The sequence below is a fragment of the Ovis aries genome, chromosome 16 (genome assembly GCF_016772045.2).
Source record: "Ovis aries strain OAR_USU_Benz2616 breed Rambouillet chromosome 16, ARS-UI_Ramb_v3.0, whole genome shotgun sequence".
Lineage (NCBI taxonomy): Eukaryota > Metazoa > Chordata > Mammalia > Artiodactyla > Bovidae > Ovis > Ovis aries.
Genome location: NC_056069.1, coordinates 18,410,151 through 18,435,814, shown reverse-complemented (window position 1 = coordinate 18,435,814; position 25,664 = coordinate 18,410,151). Strand labels below are relative to the sequence as shown.

The 25,664-nt window shown below is 39.5% G+C and overlaps 1 protein-coding gene across 2 annotated transcripts in view; it reads left to right on the top strand.

The window, feature by feature from the left end:
* NDUFAF2 (NADH:ubiquinone oxidoreductase complex assembly factor 2) overlaps positions 1-25,664 on the top strand; it is a 177,418-nt gene that overhangs the window by 109,558 nt on the left and 42,196 nt on the right. For both annotated transcript variants that reach the window (XM_060400407.1, XM_004016952.6), the window contains one exon: positions 14,627-14,667. In XM_060400407.1, the coding sequence (XP_060256390.1) occupies positions 14,627-14,667 (41 nt within the window). The remainder of the gene's footprint in view (positions 1-14,626; positions 14,668-25,664) is intronic.

Sequence of the window (25,664 nt, the reverse complement as noted above, 5' to 3'; positions counted from 1 at the left end):
AGGAACATCAGACATAGATGGGGCCTTAAAGGACTACCCACCAACAATTTTCAAAATAAACTTCAAAAACTAATGTAAGGGCATGTCCCCGCATCAAAAGACCTGGGTTATGCTCAGGTCCTCCAATGTCCATTTATTATGTTGGTCATTTTGGGCAGATTGATTTACCTCTGTTTTCGATCTGTCAAATTAAAAGGCTGGGTTCAGTATCCTTTAAGGCCCCACCTATGTCTGATGTTCTGTGATTATATGAATCTAGAATTATCTCTAATCAACTGATGTCCCAATTCAAAGTCTCTGGACCTACTGTAAAACCAAATTGCTTGGCTGGGAATTATTGAGAGTTGATGGTGATCTCCTTTATTAGATGATAGGATAGGTGCGTGTATTAATTATCTATCGCTGCTTAACAAATTACCCCCAAAATTAAAGGCCTAAAATGACGAACGTATATTGTCTCATAGTTTCCGTAGTCGGGAATCTAGGCATGGCTTAAGTGGCTCTTCTGTCTTAGGGTCTCCGCCAAGCCTGCAGACAAGGTGCTGGCCTGGTCTGCAGTCGTCTCAGTGCTTCTCTGAGGGCCCATCTGTTCGAAGCTCATTCACTTGGTTTTGTCAGGCTGTGGAAGATCTGTTTTCAAGCTCACTCAGATGGTGATTGCCTGGCTTCAGGTTCTTCCTAGCTATATGACTTAGGGCCTTAGTTCCCTGATAACTTTAGCTTTCTAAGTCTTGATATCAGGTACTGTTAGTCCTTCTTTTTTGAAGTTGTTTTGACTATTTGAGGTCCTTTATATTTTCATATGGATTTCAGAATCACTTTGTTAATTTCTGTAAAAATACCTCCTAGGTGTTTGGTTGGGATTGTGTTGAATCTATAGATCTCTTTGCAGAGAACTAGTATCTTAACAATAAGGATCTCTTGACCCCTGAACATTGTATATCTCTTCATTTAATTTAGGCATTCTTTAATTTCTCTCATCAGTTTGTAGCTTTCATTATACCTATATTGCACATTTTTTGTCAGATTTTCTCCTAACTACTTCATATTTTTGATGATATCATAATGATAACATTTTTCAAATTTAATTTCTCATTATTGAATAAATATTCAGTAGACTTTTGTATATTGATTTTGTATCCATTACTTTGCTTAATTCAGTTTTTAATTATAGTAGCCTTTTAAAAATAACGCCATTAGATTTTCTACGTAGAAGATCATGTTGTTTGTGAATAAAACATGTTTCTTAATTCTTTCCAACTTGGCTATCTTTAATTTGTTTTATTCTCACTGATTTGCATTGGCTAGAAATTCCAATAAACTGTCTAGTAGAGAAGAGATAAGAATGAACAGTCTTGTCTTATTCCTTGTGTTTTACTTTTTAAAATGTATTTTTCAGTTATCTAAAATTTTGTTTCGAATTTTTATGTCTGTGTTCTTGAGGGATACTAGTTAGTAATTCCTTTTTTCTTGTCTTTTTGTGATTTGTGTATCAGGGTAATGCTAATCTTGTGAAATGCATTTGGATGTATTCCTTCTTCACAAGTCTGTAAGAGTTTGTGTCAAGTTATACTACTTTTTTAGGCCTTCCCTAGTAGCTCTACTGGTAAAAAATCCTCCTGAAAGGCAGGAGGCCTGGGTTTTATACCTAGGCTGGGAAGATCCCCTGGAGAAGGGAACGGCTACCCACTCCAGTGTTCTGACCTGGAGAATTCCATGGACTGTATAGTCCATGGAGTTGCAAAGAGTCGGATATGACTGAAGCAGTTTGGCATAATTTCTTTCCTAGACAGGATATTCAGGTTATCTGTTTCTTCTTGAATGATATTTGCTGGGTTGTATTTTCCAGAGAATCTGCCATTTCATCTAAGTTTCCAGGTTTTTTTTGGCATAAAACAGACCATGCTGCTGCTGCTGCTAAGTCGCTTCAGTTCAGTTCAGTTCAGTTCAGTGGCTCAGTCATGTCTGACTCTTTGTGACCCCATGAATCGCAGCACGCCAGGCCTCCCTGTCCATCACCAACTCCCGGAGCTCACTCAGACTGACGTCCATTGAGTCTGTGATGCCATCCAGCCATCTCATCCTCTGTCGTCCCCTTCTCCTCCTGCCCCCAATCTCTCCCAGGATCACAGTCTTTTCCAATGAGTCAACTCTTCGCATGAGGTGGCCAAAGTACTGGAGTTTCAGCTTTAGCATCATTCCTTCCAAAGAAATCCCAGGGCTGATCTCCTTCAGAATGGTCTGGTTGGGTCTCCTTGCAGTCCAAGGGACTCTCAAGAGTCTTCTCCAACACCACAGTTCAAAAGCATCAATTCTTCAGCACTCAGCTTTCTTCACAGTCCAACTCTCACATCCATACATGACCACAGGAAAAACCATAGCCTTGACTAGACGGACCTTAGTTGGCAAAGTAATGTCTCTGCTTTTGAATATACTATCTAGGTTGGTCATAACTTTTCTTCCAAGGAGTAAGTGTCTTTTAATTTCAAGGCTGCAGTCACCATCTGCAGTGATTTTGGAGCCCCCCAAAATAAAGTCTGACACTGTTTCCACTGTTTCCCATCTATTTCCCATGAAGTCATGGGACCAGATGCCATGATCTTCGTTTTCTGAATGTTGCGCTTTAAGCCAACTTTTTCACTCTCCTCTTTCACTTTCATTAAGAGGCTTTTTAGCTCCTCTTCACTTTCTGCCATAAGGGTGGTGTCATCTGCATATCTGAGGTTATGGATATTTTTCCCGGTAGTCTTGATTCCAGCTTGTGTTTCTTCCAGCCCAGCGTTTCTCATGATGTACTCTGCATAGAAGTTAAATAAGCAGGGTGACAATATACAGCCTTGACGTACTCCTTTTCCTCTTTGGAACCAGTCTGTTGTTCCATGTCCAGCTCTAACTGTTGCTTCCTGACCTGCATACAGATTTCTCAAGAGGCAGGTTAGGTGGTCTGGTATTCCCATCTCTTTCAGAATTTTCCACAGTTTATTGTGATCCACACAGTCAAAGGCTTTGGCATAGTCAATAAAGCAGAAATAGATGTTTTTCTGGAACTCTCTTGCTTTTTCCATGATCCAGCGGATGTTGGCAATTTGATCTCTGGTTCCTCTGCCTTTTCTAAAACCAGCTTGAGCATCAGGGGGTTCACAGTTCATGTACTGCTGAAGCCTGGCTTGGAGAATTTTGAGCATTACTTTACTAGCGTGTGAGATGAGTGCAATTGTGCAGTAGTTTGAGCATTCTTTGGCATTGCTTTTCTTTGGGACTGGAATGAAAACGGACCTTTTCCAGTCCTGTGGCCACTGCTGAGTTTTCCAAATTTGCTGGCATATTGAGTGCAGCACTTTCACAGCATCATCATTCAGGATTTGAAACAGCTCAGGTGGAATTCCATCACCTGTACTAGCTTTGTTCGTAGTGATGCTTTCTAAGGCTCACTTGACTTCACATTCCAAGATGTCTGGCTCTAGATTAGTGATCACATCATCATGATTATCTGGGTTGTGAAGATCTTTTTTGTACAGTTCTTCTGTGTATTCTTGCCACCTCTTCTTAATATCTTCTGCTTCTGTTAGGTCCATACCATTTCTGTCCTTTATTGAGCCCATCTTTGCATGAAATGTTCCCTTGGTATCTCTAATTTTCTTGAAGAGATCTCTAGTCTTTCCCATTCTGTTCTTTTCCTCTATTTCTTTGCATTGATCGCTGAAGAAGGCTTTCTTATCTCTCCTTGCTATTCTTTGGAACTCTGCATTCCTTTTCTCCTTTGCTTTTCGCCTCTCTTCTTTTCACAGCTATTTGTAAGGCCTCCCCAGACAGCCATTTTGCTTTTTTGCATTTCTTTTCCATGGGGATGGTCATGGGGATGGTCTTGATCCCTGTCTCCTGTGCCTGTCTTCTGTCCTGTCTCCTGTCCTGTCTCCTGTCCCTGTCTCCTGTCCTGTCCAACTCTGTGCGACCCCATGGACGGCATCCCACCAGGCTCCCCTGTCCCTGGAATGCTCCAGGCAAGAACACTGGAGTGGGTTGCCATTTCCTTCTCCAATGCATGAAAGTGAAAAGTGAAAGTGAAGTCGCTCAGTCGTGTCAGACTCTCAGCAACCCCATAAACTGCAGCCTACCAGGCTCCTCCATCCATGGGATTTTCCAGGCAAGAGTACTAGAGTGGGGTGCCATTGCCCTCTCTGAAAACAGCCCATAGTATTATCTTATTTTTCTTTTAATAGCTTCAGAAGCTGTGTGGTGTTAACCTCTTTCATTCCTAGTTGTTATAGCTCCAATGGGTACCCCCAGATTCTGTAGTGAAGTCTTAACCCCCAGTACCTCAGACGAGGGGCTTCTCAGGTGGCGCTAGTGGTAAAGAATTCACCTGCCAATCCAAGAGATGCAAGAGAAGTAGGTTTGGTCCCTGGACCGAGAAAATCCCCTGGAGTATCAAGTGGCAACCCACTGTAGTATTCTTGCCTGAGACAGAGGAACCTGATGGGCTAAAAAGTCATGGGGGTCACAAAGAGTTGGACCCAACTGAGTGACTGAGCACACCTCAGGCTATATTTAGAAACAGTCTTTACAGAGGTAATTAAGTTAAAATGAGGTCCTCAGGACAAGTCTTAATCCAATATGACTAATGTCCTTATAAGAAAAGTCCTTTAAGACAGAGGTGTGAACAGAGAGGGGACCTTGTGAAGATGCGGGGAGAAGACTGCAGTCTATAAGCTGAGGAGAAAAGCCTCAGGAGAAACCAGCCTTGCCACCACCTTGATCTCAGACTTTTCAATATTCAGAATGTGTGAGTCTAAGGTTTTTCAGCGTCAGGGATGATTTTAGAACGGATGCCTGCTACAGTTTTCCTCAGCGTCTGTTGGCCATTATCCCTTGGTAGGGGATGTCATCGGTCTTGTGGGGACCAGAGCCTGCAACTGGATGATGAGCGGGGTCTCTTCTTTGTTCTATGGTTGTCACAGCCCTGTCTGAGGCAAAATCTGCTCCCTACTTGTTGAAGCCCCCAGGTCCGTTTCTGAGTTGCTGCTTGAGGTAGGTGGGACTAGAGTGCTTCCCCTGGGGGAGGAGCTACCGAGAATTCCAAGACATGCACTCTGTGGTGTTGCCAGTTGCCTGATGTGTGCATTTACAAAGTGCACTCTTGTGGGCGCTGACCTGGGCCCCTCCTCACCCACTGGAATGCAGGCAGTCTCCCCAGAAGCCCCTCAGGCACTGTGCTCACACAGCCACCAGCACAGCTCTGACGGCACAGATCCACTGGGTAGGTACTGGGACCTGCCATAGTTGTGTGTATTCTCGCACCTGGCCCCATTGTGGGAGTTGCAGGGTCAACCCAGTACCCAGCTGCGCTTGTACGTGTGCACACTTGCAGAGCCTGTAGCTGCTAGTGCCAGACCTGCACACCCACAGGAGTACCAGTAATTCCCTCGGATGTCCTGAGGGCGCTGAGCTTACAGAGGCGCCAGCACCTAAATCCTCCAAAGACACCAGGACGTGGCTCAGATTTCAACCCCACCTCCATATGTGGGCCACCCACAAGCACTTGCACACTGCCAGACCTCTTGGAGGTGGAGCTACACCTTCTGTGAGTACCCGAGAATGAGAGTGAGGCTGCTATGTGGGACTCCGATAGCCAGCCAGCCCCCTGCCTTTGCACACCCCTGTTTGAGGCCTGGGCCATGCTGCAGACTGTCTCTGGGCAGCCAGCCCCAGTCCTTTCCCCAGGGCAGTCCACTGAAGTCGAGTTTCAGCACCCAGCCCCTGTGCACACCAGCAGAAGACTCACATCTTGGGCTGGGTAGTGCAGTGAGGTGGTCAGGACCATCTGTGCTGGTCCTTCTTGGTTCTGCCAGCCACAAGCCAGCGGCTGCACTTTTCTCTGAGCCTCCGGAGAACCCTGTCTGTCTTGGCTGATCTCCCAGCTGTTGAAGGCAGTTCCCAGGGTAAAGGAACCTTTCTTCTTTCACAGGTCCCTCCTAGGGCCTCAGGACCTATCCCTATTTCCTTTTTTTTTTTTTTTTCCCCTCTCATCCTTCCCAGTTACATGGTGATCATTTTTGCAGCTTTGGATGTGCAAGATCTTCTGACCCTGTTCAGTAAGTATTCTATGAGAATTGTTCCACGTGCAGATGTGTTTGATGTATTTGTTGGAGGAGGTAAGCTCCGCAGTATTCTGTTCCACCTTCATGATCTTTCCCCCCTTCTAGTTCTGAGGCTTGTTTATGATTCAGTTGTATTTCCCTTTGTGGATTATCAGCTATATTTCTTTGATTTCTTATTTTAGAGGCTGCTTCAGGATTTGTAGACTACCATCTTCAACATATCAGAGTCTTTCTTTATGTAGTTATTCTATTTCATACAGAGTGCAAGAACCTTATAGAAGCATACAACCCTTTTTTCTTTCTAACATCTCTGTTACTGTCATGTATTTTAGTTCTACATATGTTATAATCTACAGTCTCCATCACTATTTTTATTGAAACAGTGAGCTAGCATTTAGAGATGTTTAATTAATAAGAGAAATATAACATTTATCCATATTGTTAGCATTTCTAATGTTCTTCAGTCCTGTTTGGAGATGCAGATTTCCATCTGGAATTATTTTCTTTTAGTCTATAAGACTTCCTTTAGCATTTCTTTAAATGTGAGTCTCCTGGCGTTGAACTCTTTCAACTTTTGCATGTCTGAGATACATTTTTAAAGATGTTTTAAAGATATTTCTCTGCATATAACATTTTAGGTTGATAGCTGCTTTGCTTTCTGTGGTTTTAACATATTCTACCTTACTTGGAAGTTTCTGTTGAGAAATCTGTTGTCATGCTTATCTTTATCCGTATGTATGTGATATGTATTTTTTTTTCCTGTAGCTGATTTAAAGTTTTTCTTTTTTTAACTGGTTTGGAGCAATTTGATTGTGATGTACCGTGATATAATCTCTTGTGCTTGATGTTTCTTGAGCTTCTTAGACCTACTGATTTGGTTTCCATCAAATTTAGAAAAATTTTGGCCACCATTTCTTCAAGCATTTTTTCCTGTGTCCTGCTTTGTCCTCTCTTTCAGGTCCTCCATTCACAGTGTTAAGCTGCCTGAAGGTGTGTCACAGCTCACAGATGTTCTTTTTACTCGTAGAAACTTTTTCCTCTTTGAGTTTGTATAGTTTCTCTTCCTGTGTCTTCAAGTTCACTGATCTTTTCCTTCACAATGTCAAATAACTATTCATCCATCCAGAGTATTTTTCACGTTGGCATTGTAGTTTTCATCTCTACCAGTTTGATATGGGTCTGTTTTATATCTTCCAGGTCTCTGCTTAACATGTTCAAACTTTCCCTTAGCTTTGTGAGCATATGGGGTGCTGTTGTAACTGTTTTAATGTTCTTGTCTTCTAATTCTACCATCTGTATCTGTTTTCAGTTGGTTTGGGTAAGTTGATTTTTTTTTTCTCCTCAGTATGGGAAGTGTTTTTCTGCTTCTTTGTTTGCTCGGCAATATCTGATTGGATGTCAGACATTTAAAATTTTTGCCTAATTGGATAGTGGATATTTCTGTGTTCATATGTGTGTGTATATATGTATATTTGAGCTTTGTTCTGAGACAGTTACTGGGAAACAGGTTGATCCTTTCAGGGCTGACTTTTAAGATTTGTTAGATGGGACTAGAGCATAGTTTCATCTACAACTAATAATTCTGCACTGTTGATGCAAATTGTTTCTCAGGGCTCTACTCTGCCCCGTCGATAACGAGGTTTTCACTCTGGGCGGTGGGAATTGACATTGCTCTTGACCCTGTGCAAATCCTGAGTTCTCTTCCTTCTGATCCTTTCACGTGGCTCTCTTCTGACGTCCAGAGTTGCTCACGCACCTGAACTGACCGGTGCCCTGATAAATACTCGGTCTTCTGCTAACCTCCATCCAGAGTGTGCTCTTGCTAGCAGTTTCCTGTCTGGTAGTCTGTCCTGTGAATTTTAGGCCCCCTGCTCTCCCTGGACTCTCAACCTCATCTCCATAATTTAGGTGGTCTGATGGGTTTTGGCTGGATCCCCTCCCTGTTGCCACAGCCTAGAAACTGTCAGAGCATTGAGCTGCGGCAATTGTAAGGGTAGTTCTTGTTCGTTTTACATTCCCAGGGACCACTGCATTTATTACTCGATGTCCACTGTCTTGAAAATTGCTGTTTCATATCATTTGTCCCTGTTGTTCCATCTTGGGTAGAAGCGGAAGACAGCTTTCTTTCAGTGAGCTTAATGCATTTGAGATTCATTTGTTCTTGTGTGAATCAGTGGTTTATTCCTTTTTATTGCTGAGTAGAATTATATCATGTTGCTATACCAGTTTGTTTAATCTAGTCACCAGCTGAAAGACATTGGGGTCATTTACACTTGATAGCAATTGTTAAGTGGAGCTGCTGTGCCATCTGTATATCTTCTTTTTGCCCAGCTATGTCTTATTTGGTTGGCTTTTTTCCCCTATTTGTTTCCTTTTAAGAATTTCTCATATGTCCTCTTTACAAGTCTTTACCACACATGTGATTTGCAAGTATTTTTTCCCAGTCTGTGTTTTCGTTCTCTTCCCTGTGCTGCTTGAAGAGGACACATTGTTGATTTTAATGAAATCAGATTTTTAATCTTTTTTTTTTTATGCCTCATCATGCTTTTGGTGTTGTACATAGGAAATTTTTGCCTAACCCAAGCTCACAAATATTTTCTTTGGTGATTTCTTCTAGAAGTTTTAGAGTTTGTGGTTTTACATTTATAGCTCTGATTCATTTTGAATTATATTTTGTGCCTGGTGTAGATATCAGTCAGTTTGGACATGGATATGGATAGTCAGTTTTTGCAATGCTATTTTTTAATTGTGTAAAATATGTACAGCGTAAAGCTTCCTATCTTAATCATTTTTAAGTGTACAGTTGAGTCGTACTAAATACATTCACTTTGCTGTAGAGCTGTCACCACCATCCATTTCCATAACTCTTTTCATCTTCTGTTAAACAATAGCTCCCACTCTTTCTTCTGGTCTTTTTATGCCTTGTTGTTCATAATTTTCCCCAACTGTGCATGCACAGTTATTTTTAGTTCCTCATAGTTTCTTTGTATTTTGTTGCTGGAGGAGACATTTGTCCAAGGGCAAGCACTGCAACAGAGGGTCACAGGTCCCAGCCTGTCTCACATTCTCATCTGGATGCTTGAGTGTGGAAGGACCCGCTTTTGCACAGGTGGAGTTGTTGGCAGCATCCAGTTTCTCATGGCTGCAGGGCTGTGAGAAACAGGTTTTTGCTTTATATTGGCCAGAGACCACCATAACCTCCCAGAGGTCACCAGCAGTTACTGTCACATGATATTCCCCAGCATGACTTTTTTTTTCCTTACAGCCAGCGAGGGAAAGAGAGATTTCAACAAGAAAGATTGCTGTATTTTATGTAACATCATCATACAAGCATATGCATCCCATAACCTTTGCCATATTTTCATAGTTAGAAATAAGTCACAGGTTCTGAGCTCACTCAAGGGGAAGAGATCATACAGAGACATGATCACCGAGTGGCAGGGGTTGTCAGGCTACCTTCAGAGTCTGTTTTCTGTATACAGTAACAAAGGAACAGTATGTTGAGTACAAAAGAGTATATAAGATAAGATTCCACTTAAATGAAATCGTAGATAAGCAAAAGTAATCAGCAGTGACCGAAAGCACCACTTGTTGGGGGCTATGGGTGAGTTAAGGTGGGTGTTTGCATGTAGTCAGACACTTGGGAACTTTCAGAGTGATGGAAATATTCTATACGCTGATTGTGGTGCTAGTCCCACAGTTGTATACATTTGTCAGAACTCATGGAATTACACACTTAAAATGGTTTTACTATATTGTACGTAAATTATACCTCAGTAAAGTTGATTAAGGAAAAAGAACAATAATAGCCATGAACATCACAAAATTTGTAACTTAATTATGCCAACTAAATCTAGTAACATCCTTAAGAAATTTTTTAGAGTCAATAATTAGAAAATAACTCATTTTATAATATATTATTTGAAGAGTTTTCGTAGTTAAAAATGTCTTTTTTTTCTTTTTTTTATACAGTTTATACAGATTTCTTTTTTTTTATATGTTCTTTACTGTGTGTCAGCCTATAATTTCGTTCTGAATAGTCACTTGCGGAATCTACTGATAAATGTCTCATTTACCTCAACCCCTGTTGATACTACTTCTAAAAGTGTATTAGCCATTTTCAGTTCTTACCGAATTTTGAAGAAGGTATGCCTCGTGAAGTATTTTCCTACCTGCATCTTCTAGTCTTTTTTAGTGGTTAATGGGAACTTCAACTTGCATGTTCACTTTTACACTCATTATAGTGTGTTATATTCCAATCAGAGTATTAAGGTTCAGTGAAAACCTCATGCATACTGATGAGAATGCAGATGAACATTGGTGAAAGAATGCTAGGATCTTAAGGCATAAGCTGTCCAGTTAACTTGCTATATTCTGTTCAAACAATAGTTACATTATAATGAAGACTGATACAGAATCCATCATACAAATATAATTAGCAATGGCAAAATCATTATATAATTTGTAATTGAATAGAGGTTCAGTTCCAGATTGTTCTGAGTTTAAAAAAAAGAAATGTAATGATTTGATATTAGTGCTTATTTCTGTTCCTTCCTCCTTATAACCTTTGCCAGCCTTCAGCAAGACATTTCCTTTGCTGTATGTAGTGATGGGGAAACTAGGGATGATTATATAAATGAGTGATAACATTGAAAATTTCCAGCTGTAACTTTTATTGGATACATAACGCTGAACAGGCATCAACCATCATCTCAAGAAGACATTTCAAGTATCTGGTTATTGTAGAATTATAAATATTGTAGGATTATTTATTTCAGAAATTGCATGTATCTATCTAAATAAAAATCTCTTTTCCTTGAACCATTTAAACAAAATTAAAGGAAGCCCTGATATCTTGCCTTAGAGAAGAGTGTCTGATGATAATGAATAGTCTAGGTTGTATTAATATATTACCTTAATACTTAATATTATATCTACGAATGAATTTTATAAACTTACACAAAACCAATAGAGTTTAGAAAAACACGTATCAGAGTTTCTTCAACCTATTCATCTACCTTGGAATTTTAAAAAAAAATTATTTGAGGGCTTCCCAGGTGATCCAGTGGTTAAGAATCCACTTGCTTATGCTGGGGGCACAGGTTTAATCCCTGGTCCTGGAGGATTCCCACATGTCACAGGACAACTAAGCCTGTGCACCACAGCTACTGAGCTAGCACTCTAGAGCCTGCGAGCCACAGCTCCTGAAGCCTGGGCACGTAGAGCCTGTGCTCAGCAACCTAGAAGCCCGCACAATGAGAAGCTTGCACTTCACAACTAGAGAGTAGCCCCTAACTAGAGAAAGCCCGAGTGCAGCCATGAAGCCCGGTGCAGCCATAAATAAACAAATCTTTAGAAAATTTTGGATTTGAATTTGGATTTGGATTCTACTGAAATATTTTTTCTTTTCTCAACCTTCTGAAAACAAAAATTGAAAATTCTGTTTGATAGACTTATCAGTAAGACAAATTGTTGTTTTTCTCATAGTGACAGTGTGTTATTGTGCGATTATACTTTTTTGGATGATCTAATGTCAGTGCTAGGGTTCACAGACTCTAGAATACATAGCAATCAGGTAAAAAGTATAATCGTTTTTTCGATGTTTTTTTGTTTTGTTTTTTTATGTTTATTGGAGTATAGTTGATTTACAATATTGTGTTAGATGCAGGTATACAGCAAAGTGAAAAAAGTGTAATAATAGTGACTTTTATTTTAGATAATATATGAAAGTGTTTTAAAATCAAGATATTTAATTGTTGCTAAAAGGATTATACTTAATGGTAGCCCTAGCACAGAAGTTGACAAACTTTTCCTGAAAGGGCCAGATGCTAAATAGTTTAGACTTTGCAGGCCGTATGGTCTTTGTTACAGCTTACTCATCTCTGCCACTGTAGCACAAGTTATAATAGATATGTAAATAAGTAAGTATGACTGTGTTCCAGTAAAAGCTTATTTACAGACACTGAAATTTGAATTCTGTGTAATTTTCATATGTCATGAAATATTGTTCTTTGTTGTTTATTTTTTCAGCCATTAAAATAAAAAACAAAAAGCAAGCCACGTGTTACAATTTTGCTTGTAGTCTATAGTTTGTCAGTGCCCCCCTCCAGCAGTTGATTTTTCTGAATTAACTTTCTAATCTTAATCAGAACTGAATATTTATTGCTTAAAACATTTTTGAGGTACATGGCTCATAGTGAATTATTTTAAAAGCAGTCCCTGCTAGGGAGAAAGTGCCCATAAATATAGACGATATTTTGACCATAAAGAGGCAGTTGAAAAATTCCATAGCTTACTTATTTCCTTGATTGTGCAGAAGAATCTTGATGTTGCTAAGCTGGATTTTTTTTTAAATACAGGTCAAAATCCCATTACAGTGAATATTTTTATAGTGGAAGTACTCATTCAACAACTGTATTTAAGTACCTACTCTTTCGAAGCATTTAGGTGGTAGACAAACAAATCTCCCATGGATACATTCTGCCCTTGACAAACTTCCAGCCTAGAAAGGAATGTAAAATCTGTGCAAGTTGTGGCTAAAAATGAACTAAATAGAGCTGGAAGCCAAAAAGAAGAGGATGCAGATGATGACAACAGGGATAGGAGTTCAGAAACAGGAATAGATAGAGAAGGCAAAACACTGGGTACTGTATTGAAAATACATGTATGGGGTTAGTGCCAGCGTGAACAGAACAGGGAGAAATGACCAGTCACAGGCCCGCAACTGAATGCTGCTCTTTCCCCCCTCACAGTCATTCACTACCGGGCTTGTCATGAGAATGGGTGCTGCTGCTATTACTTGGCCCAGACAGGCTAGTGGAGCTAACCCGTCAGAAGGGAAGGTGGCTGGTGAATGGACAGAGCTGATTTTAGAGCCAGTTAAACTAGCATTTGATTCTCAGTCTGTTACCTGCCAGATATGTGAGTTTTGGTAAGTTGCTTGATCTTCTTGAACCTCAGTTTCCCAATCTGTAAAATGGGGATAATAATGCTTATTTTTCTGACATGTAGTTCGTGTTGTGACCTATTCCTCTTCCTAGTTTAGTGTTCCTTGCTTTTTGTTTATAAACTTTGAGAACCTGCTTGGTAGAGCATGGATGGTTTTTGCGGCCAAAGACAGGGTCAGCTCTGGATTCAAATTCCAGCATTACTACTTAATGTGTAAACTTGGGAAAGTTAGTTAATTTTTCTATGAAATAAGCATACTTCACAATTTGTAGTGAAGATTGAACCAACTAAAGTGATAAAATAGTTTCTACTTTTCAAAGGCCATATTCCTTGCAGTATATCAGTATATGTCCTCATAAGTCAAGCAAGTTTTGTTGATCTTTGTTTTTTGGAGTCTGTCAAGAAAAAAAAATACAGGTTTGTTGAAAAATAGCAAAAACATAGACTTTTATGTTTACTGTATGTCAGACTGTGAGCTAAGAATTTATATATATTATTTCGTATAACTTTCGCAATAACCCTAAAATGTAGACACTAGTATTGTAATTTTATAGATAAGGAATCTGATGTCTAGAAAATTAAATAATTTGCCTCAGGTTACACAGCTAGTAAGTACTTAAGTGGGGATTTGAACCCCAAAATTCTACCTCTGCTCTCCTAAGCACTGTATTGCATGTCTTCATGTGATTCTGACACGCTTCCTCAGAGGCAGCTGCTTCCACTCCCTCCCCGTTGCTATAAAGCATCTAAGCCCTGCGTTAGCAGTACCCAGTGTCCAGTAGGCACTTAACAAGAATGAACTCTTTCTGCTGTGCGTCTCATCTCCCAAGTGTTGGAGCTTAAGGCCTGTTACACCAACCATAGGAGATAGACTGCTTGCTAGAACAGATTAGAAGAGAAGTCTCTGAAAATGAAAACTTTTCTCCATCCATTCTTTTATATGTTGAGCAATAAGTGGTTAACATTGCCAGGATAAGTTTAATGTTGCCTTGTAGTTTACTGCATTATCATTTGGCCGATATGCCATTATATACACTAAATTGAATTCAGATGCTTATGAGGTATGATTTTAGTTATGAAACTATCCCCTCTACACTCTCCCCACACTCAAGTATTTCTTATGACGCAGATCATTACCTGACACATATTTTGCTGATTCTTTTGTGTGGCCCCTTCACGAGTATATATGCTCCAGAAGAGGAGAGAACACATGTTTGGTTCCCTATTGTATCTCTAGTGCCTAAAACATGCGTGCATGCTAAGTTGCTTCAATCATGTCTGACTCTGTGACCCTGTGGACAGCAGCCTGCCAGGCTCCTCTTTCCATGGGGTTCTCCAGGCAAGAATACTGGAGTGGGTTGCCATGCCCTCCTCCGGGGGATCTCCCCAATTCAAGGCTCGAAGCCATGTCTCTTACGACTGCTGCCTTGGCAGGCGGGTTCTTTACCACTAGCGCCACCTGGGAAGCCCTGAAACAATATATAGCAGGTGATTAATACAGATTTGTTTCATGCGTGGGTAAATAAAATGTTTGTGCAGTTTACAGATAACTTATATTTAGTTATTATTTTTCTTTCTAGCTTGGATCAGAAAAACAAGAAAGACTCCGCCTACTATGGAGGTAAGAATACATACTATGGAGGTAAGAATATACAAGGAGAATATTCAAATATGTGTCTGTAATGCTGTGCTTCTCAGTTGAGAGTTTGTACTCTCAGAGATACGTGAAACCTCTAAAACATATGTGATGCCACCTCTCCAAAATGTTAATTTTACTCCATAGAAAATAATTTCAAACATATTTATAATAAATGTACAAATCATGGAATATAACATAAAATTTATATAAAATTTTAAATGAAGTGATAAAAATTTAAAACAAGATAAAAATACTTTAGAGGACGTTTGGAGTTACAACAGCTTGCATCAGAACATTTCCCTGGCCTCTGGGAGTTCTCTGTTCTGATATGGATGCTTTGGTGGAAGAGTTGAGAAACACTAAATCTCTTGGTCCTATCCAAATCATGCTGTTTATAATTTTTACGTAAATTTAATGCCATCAGGTAGCTGAATAAACTTTAAAATATACAATTAACAGGTAATATGTAGCACTCAGTAACTAATAGTTGAATTTGTATTTAAAACTTTAGAAACATAGGAAATTACCTAGTGGTCTAGGCCTGGGTTCTGTTCCTGATTGGTGAACTAAGATCCTGCAAGCTACATGGAGCAGCCAAAATAAAAGCTTTAGAAGCATAATTTTGGTGGTATGCAGAATGAAAAACATAGCAAAGCTGTGGTATTTGTGTTTTTAAAACATGGTTATTTCAATGGCAGAAACCAGCATAATGCTGTAAAGCAATTATCCTTCAATTGAAAATAGATTTTTAAAAAAGAAAAAAAGGTTATTTCATAATTTTAAAACAATTATTTCATAGTTTTTACTTTAAAACAGTAGCAAAATGTTTGTAAGACATAAATGTATTTCATAGAAGGGAAGTTTTCAAATTCATTTATATACTGTCTATTCCTTTTCTTTTACTATTGAGGATTCTTCTTTTCCCTCCCTACCACAAACCCTGTTGACAACATAAATGAGTTCCAGTACTCAGGCCACACTTTTTAAGAGGTGGATACTCCAAGGCAGAGTTGAGGATAACCTGTAAATTAACATACCTATCTTTACTGTTCCATTCCTCCTGGACTGACCCTATCAGTGTTTGTCTGACCAAGGTCTAAGTGAGCATATTACTAAACCTATTTTTAGCTGTGTATGTTGCTTCCATCTTGCCCTTGTCCTACGCTTCTCAGATTCTTTTTTCTAGTATCCAGTGAACCTTGGAATAAAAGTAGGAAAAAAATTAATGTGATCCAGGATGCAGAAGTATCTTCTGTGGTTTCCAGTGGTAAGGGCTTATTATAGCCCTTCTTGTGCTGGCTATAATAAGAGCTACTGTTCTTACAGAAAAGGGTGCTTCTTCTATCCTCAGGACTTTGGAAGCCTTCTTTCATAGAAACATTGATACATGTAAAGTGATTAGATGGAAGTAACTGCAATTATCAGGCCTAAGTCACCACTCCTGTACATGTTAGGTAATCCCATCATCTCAGACAAGCTCCAGTTAAAACAGTGAGACCAGGTCATTCCGTCCATGGTGCTCACATTCTCAAATATCTGAAAAGGAGCCTTCTGTTTCCTCTTTTCAAATAAACTATTAGTTGCAGTGTTCTTTATACAGAAGAGCCCCCATGTCTGTGGGCCCCCAATACACACACACGCACATCCTCTTCTCTCCCTCCTGATCCGTTCCATAGTGTTTCAGGAATTTCCATTTTTTTAGTAGCAAATTACTGTTCACATTTAATATTGTTCTAGGAACTTTCTCTACCACAGAACCTCTACTAAAATCTACCTGTGTCTAAAAGATAGTGAGACTCTTCTTTCCTTGGAGTGTGCTCATTTTCCTACAACGCATAGAAAGAAAGCAGGACCTTGCCCCTATCATTTCTAAAATATTCTTCCATTTTGTGGGCCCAGGAGAGTGTAGTACCTTTGCAATCTAGTAAGATTTCTTTCAACCTATTCATCATTTTTTATCTTTCTTCTTCTTTTTTTTTTTTTTATCTTTCTTAATGTCCAGGGCGCTCTCCCACACTGATGGCAGCGATTAGAACCAGACTTCCAGTTTTTTTCTTTTACTGTCTTTCCAAGTTTTTAGCCATTTAGTTCTTTGACTTTGTCCTCACCTATATCCCTAGCTCAAAGAACAACTGCTTCCATAACCACACCTTAGTTCATATCATCACCAAACACCATTCTACCGTGAGAATTTACAAAGTTTTCAATCCCAGATTCTACATATATCATCTTAAGGGAGAGGAAAAACCCATTTACGGTAAAAAGGCATGTATACAGAAAACCACAAGAATTAAATGGGGTTGTTTAATAGGTTATTATAAAGCAAATTCCACCCAGATCAAGAAATATAACTTTACCAGCTACTCATATGCCCCATCTCAATACAACCTCCTTTCTACCCACAAAAGCAACCTGGAACCCTGACTTTTGTAGTAATTGTTTCCTCACATGTTTAAATAATCTTTCTTCTCAGCCAAATGTACACTATAGTTTAGACTTGCCTATTTTGTAAAAACTTCATACTTAAGTCTCTTTCAGTTTATATATTCTTCCTCCATCCCTTTTATTTCCTGACCGATTTATCTATTGAAAAACTCACCCAAAGTTTGCCACAGTCTAGATTTTGCTAATCTTATGCTCTCTGTATAGGCTTCCCAGGTGGCGCAAGTGGTAAGGAACCTGCCTACCAATCCAGGAGACATAAGAGATGTGGGTTTGATCCCTGGGTTGGGAAGATCCCCTGGAAGAAGGCATGGCAACCCACTCCAGTCTTCTTGCCTAGAGAATCCCATGGACAGAGGAGCCTGATGGGCTACAGTCCAAAGGGTCTCAAATTGGACAAGACTGAAGTGACTTAGCAGGCATGCACACATGTTCTCCTGTTCCTCTGTCTTCCAAATTGGCAGCTGGATCCAGCAGCTAGATACTGATGTTTGATCTTTTTGTGAAGAATGTGTAAAGTGTTTGGCAAGACTACAGGAGAGCATTGTGTCTGGTGTCCTTTTTCTGATCTTTGTAGATGCTCATGCTTAACACGTATGGTCAGTTCATTGGAAACAACCTCCTGTTCTTGCATATCTTTTGAAACTAGTTTGTTTTTAAGATGCTGCCAGTAATTTGAGTTATCTACTTTTTTTCAAATCTGTTAGTGAACTCCCACCCCTAAATAGACTTCCGCCATGTCATCTATAGACTATGGCTGAAGGTTTGTTATTTAGTCACTATGTCATCTCCAACTCTCTTGCAGCCCCATAGACTATAGCCTGCCAGGCTCATGGCTGAAGGTAGCCAGTAGCAATTAAAATTACCATTTACATTAGCATCAGAAAGCATAAAATACCCTGATATAAATTTAACAAACTATATGCAAGACATGTAGACCTAACACTATAAAACATTGGTAAGAGAAATTAAGGAAGAACCTGAATTAATGGGGAGATATATCTGTTCATTGATTGGAATATTTAGTATTGCTAAGATGTTAGTTCTCCCAAAAGCTACTGATTCGCAGCAGTAATTCTTAACACTTTGTTATGAATCAGTTACAGAGCAGTCTTATTATAACACAAATTGCAGAACCTTTTCCCCAGAGTTTTTGATCCACAAAGTCTGGAGTAAGCCCTGAATATTTGCATTTATAGCAAGTTCCCTAGTGATGCTAACTAATGCTGCTGATCCAGACCCCATACTTTGTGAACCACTTCTGTATAGACTCAGTCAAGTAAAAATCCAGTTAAAATCCCATTAGACTTATTTTGGTAGAAATCAAGATGCTGATTCTAAAATATATGTGGAAATTCAGAGCCTAGAGTAGCTGAAAGCAATCATGAAAAAGGAGACAATAATAGAGGACTTATGCTCTAATTAGAGGACTTATGCTATAACAATTAGAGAACTGACTTTAAGACTACTCTAAAACCATACTAATTAAGACAGCATGGTGCTGGTGTAAGGATCTATAAACAAATAAATGGAAAAGAGTAGAGAGTTTAAAAGTAGATAGTGTACAACCAGCTGGTTTTCAGCGGTAGCACCAAAGGAACACAATAGAAATGAAGAGTCTTTATAACAAGTGATGCTAGAATAATATCCATATGGGAAAGCTGAACTCAATCCCTACCTCACATCATACACAGATATTAATTAAAGGTGTGGCTCCTAGACTAAACATAAATGTTAAGACTATAATGCTTCTACAAGAAAACATAATGGAGGGCTTCCCTGGTGGCTCAGTGGTAAAGAATCTGTGTGCCAACGCAGGAGACATGGTTTGATCCCTGATCCGGGAATATCCCACATGCCACAGAGCAGCTAAACCAGTGAGCTACAACTGTTGAGCCTGTGCTCTAGAGCCCATTAGCTGCAACTGCTGAAGCCCGTGCCCTACAACAAGAGAAACCACAATTAGAAACGTGGGCGCCACAATGAAGAGTAGCCCCCACTCGCTGAAACTGGAGAAAAGCCTGCATAGCAGCAAAGACCCGGCACAGCCAGGAATAAGTGAAATAAAATTACAGAAAAAGGAGAGATCAGTGGGATATCTTCACAACTTTGGGAAAGACAGGAGATAGCAAGCACCATCATAAGAAGAAACACTGATAAATTGAACCTAATCAAATTAAAAACTAATGTTAAAATCTAAAGAGAACATGAAGAAAGGAACAGACTGGGAGAAAATAATCCCAGTACATGTATCTGGCAAAGGACTTGTATTCAGACTGTATAAAAACCACTTCAACTCAATGATAGAAGACAAAGCTAATAAAAATGGGGTGAAAATCTTGAATTGGCTTTAATAAGATTCAAGAATAGCCACTAAGCATACGGAAAGATACTTAACATCACTCGTCATCATAATGGGATGCCATCACACATGTATGAAAATGGCTAAAATTTAGAAGATTGACAGTAGCCGTAACTAGAGCAGCAGTAAATGTACATATATAACCATATGGTGCTGATTGGTAGGGAAATTATATAACCATGTTAAAAAACTGACAGTTTCTTCCTATCCTATAACTAGGAGTTATAGGCCACCTTGAAGGCAAAGGAATCCAGTTTTAGGCTCACTTCTTGGGAAGCTCTGACCAAAAGAATCTAGTTCCTTGAAATACTATTTAAACTTCCTGATTCATGCCCAGCCCAACTTTCTAGCTTTCCTCTTTATATTTGCTATATCTAGCCTACCTTCGAAGGTACTCCTTGCTGTTTCCCAAGTTGAATGTCTTCTTTTCCATCAGCTGGGCTCTTCTGCTCATGCTTAATTTCATTTTAAAAGCCCTTTAAAATCATTGCAGCACTCTTTGCAATAGCTAGAACATGGAAGCAACCTGGAAGTCTGCTGACAGATGAATGGATAAAGTTGTGATGCATATGCACAATGGAATATTACTCGGCCATAAAAAGGAACACATTTGAGTCAGTTCCAATGAGGTAGATGAACCTAGAGCCTATTACACAGAGTGAAGTAAGTCAGAAAGATTAATATTGTATACTGTCACATACATATGGAATCTAGAGGGATTGGGGGCAGGAGGAGAAGGGGATGACAGGATGAGATGGCTGGATGGCATCACTGACTCGATGGACGTGAATCTCAGTGAACTCTGGGAGTTGGTATGGACAGGGAGGCCTGGCGTGCTGCGATTCATGGGGTCGCAAAGAGTCGGATACTACTGAGCGACTGAACTGAACTGAGAAGGATGGTACTGATGAATTTATTTGCAAGGCAACAATGGAGAAACAAACAGAGAGAACAGATTTATGGACACGGGGAGAAGGGAGGATAGGGTGAGATGTATGGAGAGAGCAACATGAAAACTTACATTACCATATGTAAAATAGACAGCCAATGGGAATTTGCTGTTTGTCTCAGGGAACTTAAGCAGGGCCTCCATGTCAACCTAGAGGGTTGGAATGGGGAGGGAGATGGGAGGGAGGTTCAAGAGGGAGAGGACATATGTACACCTATGGCTAATTTGTGTTGATGTTTGACAGAAAACAAAATTCTGTAAAGCAAATATCCTTCAGTTAAAAATAAATAAATTTTTAAAAAATTTTAAAAAAAATGCTTTATTCAGCTTTTCTCCCAGCTTCTTAACTCAGAGCTAGTCATTTCTTTCTTGATATAGCTACACTGCCTTGTGTACTTATATAAGCCTTTGAGTTCAGTATTATAATTACTTATTTATCCATCTTTCAGACTCTGTTATGGGCTATATGGCACAGGGATTATATCTTATTAATTTATATATCATAAACACTTAACACAGAACCTGATTCTTTATTAGATAGGCTTATTGACAGACTTGAAAATCTCAATGCCATATAGCTATATTACATGGTTTGTATGACAGAGTTTGAATTTCCAGCAGCCAACTATCAAATAACCCTGAGACACTGAATATATTTTGAAATTGAGCATTGCTTGTACTTTTTTTCATGAAAATTCTCATTTTACTTGAGGTTGCCAATATCATTCAATGCCTGTTCATCAGTTCAATACAAGTTGAAGTAACATTTCACAAAAAGTAATAAGGCAGACTGTTCATAGTCTTAACTATGTCCTATTAGAAGCCATATATAGCAAGTTATTTTGAAATATCGCTTCTCCTTTCATACTGACAAGATGGTAGGAAACACAGTTTCCTGTTTGAAAAAGTGGATAAATGCATTGACAAAATATATGACTCAGCAAGTAGGTTTACAGACAGTAGAAGAAAGCGGTAATATTAGAGCATACTCACTTCCTTTTTAATACATATGCTCATTGAAGGGCTCCTCTGGTGGCTCAGCTGGTAAAAAAAAAAAAACAAAACCCCGCCTGACAATGCAGGAGACCCAAGAGACACAGATTCAGTCTCTGGGTCAGAAAGATCCCCTGCAGAAGGAAATGGCAACCCACTCCAGTATTCTTGCCTGGAAAGTCACATGGAGAGGGGAGCCTGGTGGGCCACAGTCCATGGGTCACAAAGAGATGGACATGACTGAGCACACACACCCACAAGCATGCTCCATGAAAGAGGAAGAAGAAATTCTTGAAACGAGTAGAGAATGGAGCTGCATGGTGATACTGTAGTCGAAGGAGAGGCCGGAGCTCTGAGGTAGCACCTTGTTAACTTGGCCATGTTCTCAGATCTGGGCTGAAGGCTCCAATGACTCAATTTTTTGTCTGTGTCCAAAGTGATTTGGCTCTGAAAGATATCACACTGACTAAAACACAAGAGAGTTTGTAAGTGTTGCTAGAATTCCAGTATATTAATTTATAGTAAGAAATTAAATTGGCATAGGAAAAAGCAGTAGGATATGAGTATGATATTTGGATGAGAAAAGTTAAGTAGTAAAATTAATGTTTAATTGCATCAGGCCCAGAATCACCTGTTGTGTCCATTTCACCATAGGGATAATCTGACCACACGAATAGCCTTATGATTTGGAATAGAAAAAAGTTGCCACGTGCTTGTTAAGGTTTTTCTTCCCGTGAACAGTGTTTTCATGGATTGTCAGCATTTGTTTTTATGATTCCCTTTTTTCTTTGCTTCTCTTTTCTAATTGACCTATTATTTATTTTGCTATTACAGTAATTATATTATGGTCAAATGTTGCTGGCCCTGCAGTTCTTCTTTTGTTTTATTCTTCATATCTCTGCCCTGGCCTGTCTTGCAGTTTAACTTTCAAAGAGGGCTCTTCTTTCTGAATTTCTGAAGCCCATCTCACTGTTGTCTCCAGGTGACTGACATTTGTTGAACATGTTCTTGGTGCCTAGTATTATTAGCTCGTTCTATAAGTTACAGAATCGAAATGTTTTAGGATTAACGTTTTGCATATATAATCCTATTTTTCTACAGACTTATATGGGGAGTGTATGTTCTTATGCAAAAATAGACCCCCTGCCCTAAAGCTCACAGTATCACTATTGGAAATATGGTGGAATTAGATAAAAAAAATTGTACCAACTTCATACTCTGAGTTGTAACATCATTCATCTAAAGTGAATGAGCTAGAGATGCATGTATCAAGATGGATAAATCTCAGAAACATAATATTGAGTAAAAAGAGCAAATTGCAGAAGATTTCAATACCATTTATGGGCTTCCCCAATGGCTCAGCAGGTAAATAACTGCCTGCAGTGCAGGAGACACAGGAGATGCAGGTTCGATCCCTGGGTTGGGAAGATCCCCTGGAGAAGGAAAAACAACCCACTCCAGTATTCTTTCCTGATAAATCCCATGGACAGGGGAGCCTATGGGCTACAGTCCAAGAGTCAGACATGTCTGAGTGACTAAAGCAGTATCATTTATATAAAGTTTGAAAGCAGGGAAAGAAAAATGGACTTCTAAGTAAAGTTAGTCGGTTAAACATGAGTTTACTTTCTCCTTTTGAACTTAATGAAAATGAAAGTGAAGCGTTTATTTTTAAAAGCATAAATTTACAAGGTCAATGAAAAATTGAAGACACAAAAGCAGTAACAATGTTTTAGAAACTGGAAAAGCAGATGAGCAAATGTTGGCAAACTTAGCAAAACTAAGAAGCATGACTCCTAGCAGAGAAGAAAGCTTAGAAGGAAGCCAGTTTAAACCACAGAACCCCAGAATGCTCAGCAATTAGCAGTGCCAGGAACCTGAAAGTGGAGTTGAGGCTGATGCTAAAAACAGTAACCTGGTTGAAAATCTATTTAAGAAGCAATTAGGTATTAACCAATAAATGTAGAAGAAATAATAGAGTTGGAAACTCACCATTTTTCAACAGTCATTGTGATAATCAATTCAAGGAAAAATCATTAGTGGATATTAAAACCATTGGATCAGATTTTGTTGGGGAATAGGATATTTACATGGTCTCAAGGTATCGCCCTACAGATTACTTATTAATTACAAAGGGGAAGAAAGTAACTTTATAGTGGACAAATTTCACCATACCACCTTAACCAGTTAGTCAAAAGTTGTATCAAGTAGAACAGACTTCACATCACAGTATGCCTCTTTGTATAATGCAGTGAGAGTAAAACATCATTCATGTAGTTGTTTTTTTTTTCTTTTTTTAACTAACAGCCTTAATCAGTTCACAAGGAAATAACCAGAAAAACCTCATGAAATGCCGGGCTAGTCATGTCAGTGTAATGAACGACAAAGAAAACCTAATCAACATAACAACTAAGTGTGACATGTGGTCCTGAATGGGGGAAAACTTAGCTATAAAGGATGAGTTCAGTTCAGTCGCTCAGTCGTGTCTCACTCTTTGCGACCCCATAAATTGCAGCACGCCACGGCTCCCTGTCCATCACCAACTCCTGGAGTTCACTCAAACTACATCCATCGAGTCGGTGATGCCATCCAGCCATCTCATCCTCTGTCGTCCCCTTCTCCTCCTGCCCCCAATCCCTCCCAGCATCAGAGTCTTTTCCAATGAGTCAACTCTTCACATGAGGTGGCCAAAGTACTGGAGTTTCAGCTTTAGCATCAGTCCTTCCACAGAACACCCAGGACTGATCTCCTTTAGAATGGACTGGTAGGATCTCCTTGTAGTCCAAGGGACTCTCAAGAGTCTTCTCCAACACCACAGTTCAAAAGCATCAATTCTTTGGCGCTCAGCTTTCTTCACCATCCAACTCTCACATCCATACATGACCACTGGAAGAACCATAGTCTTGACTAGACGGACATTTGTTGGCAAAGTAATGTCTCTGCTTTTGAATATGCTATCTAGGTTGGTCATAACTTTCCTTCCAAGGAGTAAGCATCTTTTAATTTCATGGCTGCAGTCACCATCTGCAATGATTTTGGAGCCCCAAAAAATAAAGTGTGACACTATTTCCACTGTTTTCCCATCTATTTCCCATAAAGTGATGGGACCAGATGCCATGATTTTAGTTTTCTGAATGTTGAGCTTTAAGCCACCTTTTTCACTCTCCAGTTTCACTTTCATCAAGACGCTTTTTAGTTCCTCTTCACTTTGCCATTAGGGTGGTGTCATCTGCATAGCTGAGGTTATTGATATTTCTCCCAGCAATCTTGATTCCAACTTGTGCTTCTTCAGCCCAGCATTTCTCATGATGTACTTTGCGTATAAGTTAAATAAGCAGGGTGACAATATACAGCCTTGATGGACTCCTTTTCCTATTTGGAACCAGTCTGTTGTTCCATGTCCAGTTCTAACTGTTGCTTCCTGACCTGCATACAGACTTCTCAAGAGGCAGGTCAGGTGGTCTGTAGTCCCATCTCTTTCAGAATTTCCCACAGTTTATTGTGATCCACACAGTCAAAGGCTTTGGCATAGTCAATAAAGCAGAAATAGATGATTCTCTGGAACTCTCTTGTGTTTTCGATGATCCAGCGAATGTTGGCAATTTTATCTCTGGTTCCTCTGCCTTTTTAAAAACCAGCTTGAAAAAAAAAAATCAGCTTGAACATCTAGAAGTTCACAGTTCATGTATTGCTGAAGTCTGGCTTGGAGAATTTTGAGCATTACTTTACTAGCGTATGAGATGAGTGCAATTGTGCAGTAGTTTGAGCATTCTTTGGCATTGCCTTTCTTAGGGATTGGAATGAAAACTAACCTTTTCCAGTCCTGTGGCCACTGCTGAGTTTTCCAAATTTGCTGACATATTGAGTGCAGCACTTTCACAGCATCGTCTTTCAGGATTTGAAATAGCTCAACTGGAATTCCATCACCTCCACTAGCTTTGTTCGTAATGATGCTTTCTAAGGCCCACTTGACTTCACACTCCAGGATGTCTGGCTCTAGGTGAGTGATCACACCATCATGATTATCTTGGTCATGAAGATCTTTTTTGTACAGTTCTTCTGTGCATTCTTGCCTCCTCTTCTTAATATCTTCTGCTTCTGTTAGGTCCACACCATTCCTGTCCTTTATCGAGCCTACCTTTGCATGAAATGTTCCCTTGGTATCTCTAATTTTCTTGAACAGATCTCTAGTCTTTCCATTCTGTTGTTTTCCTCTGTTTCTTTGCATTGATCACT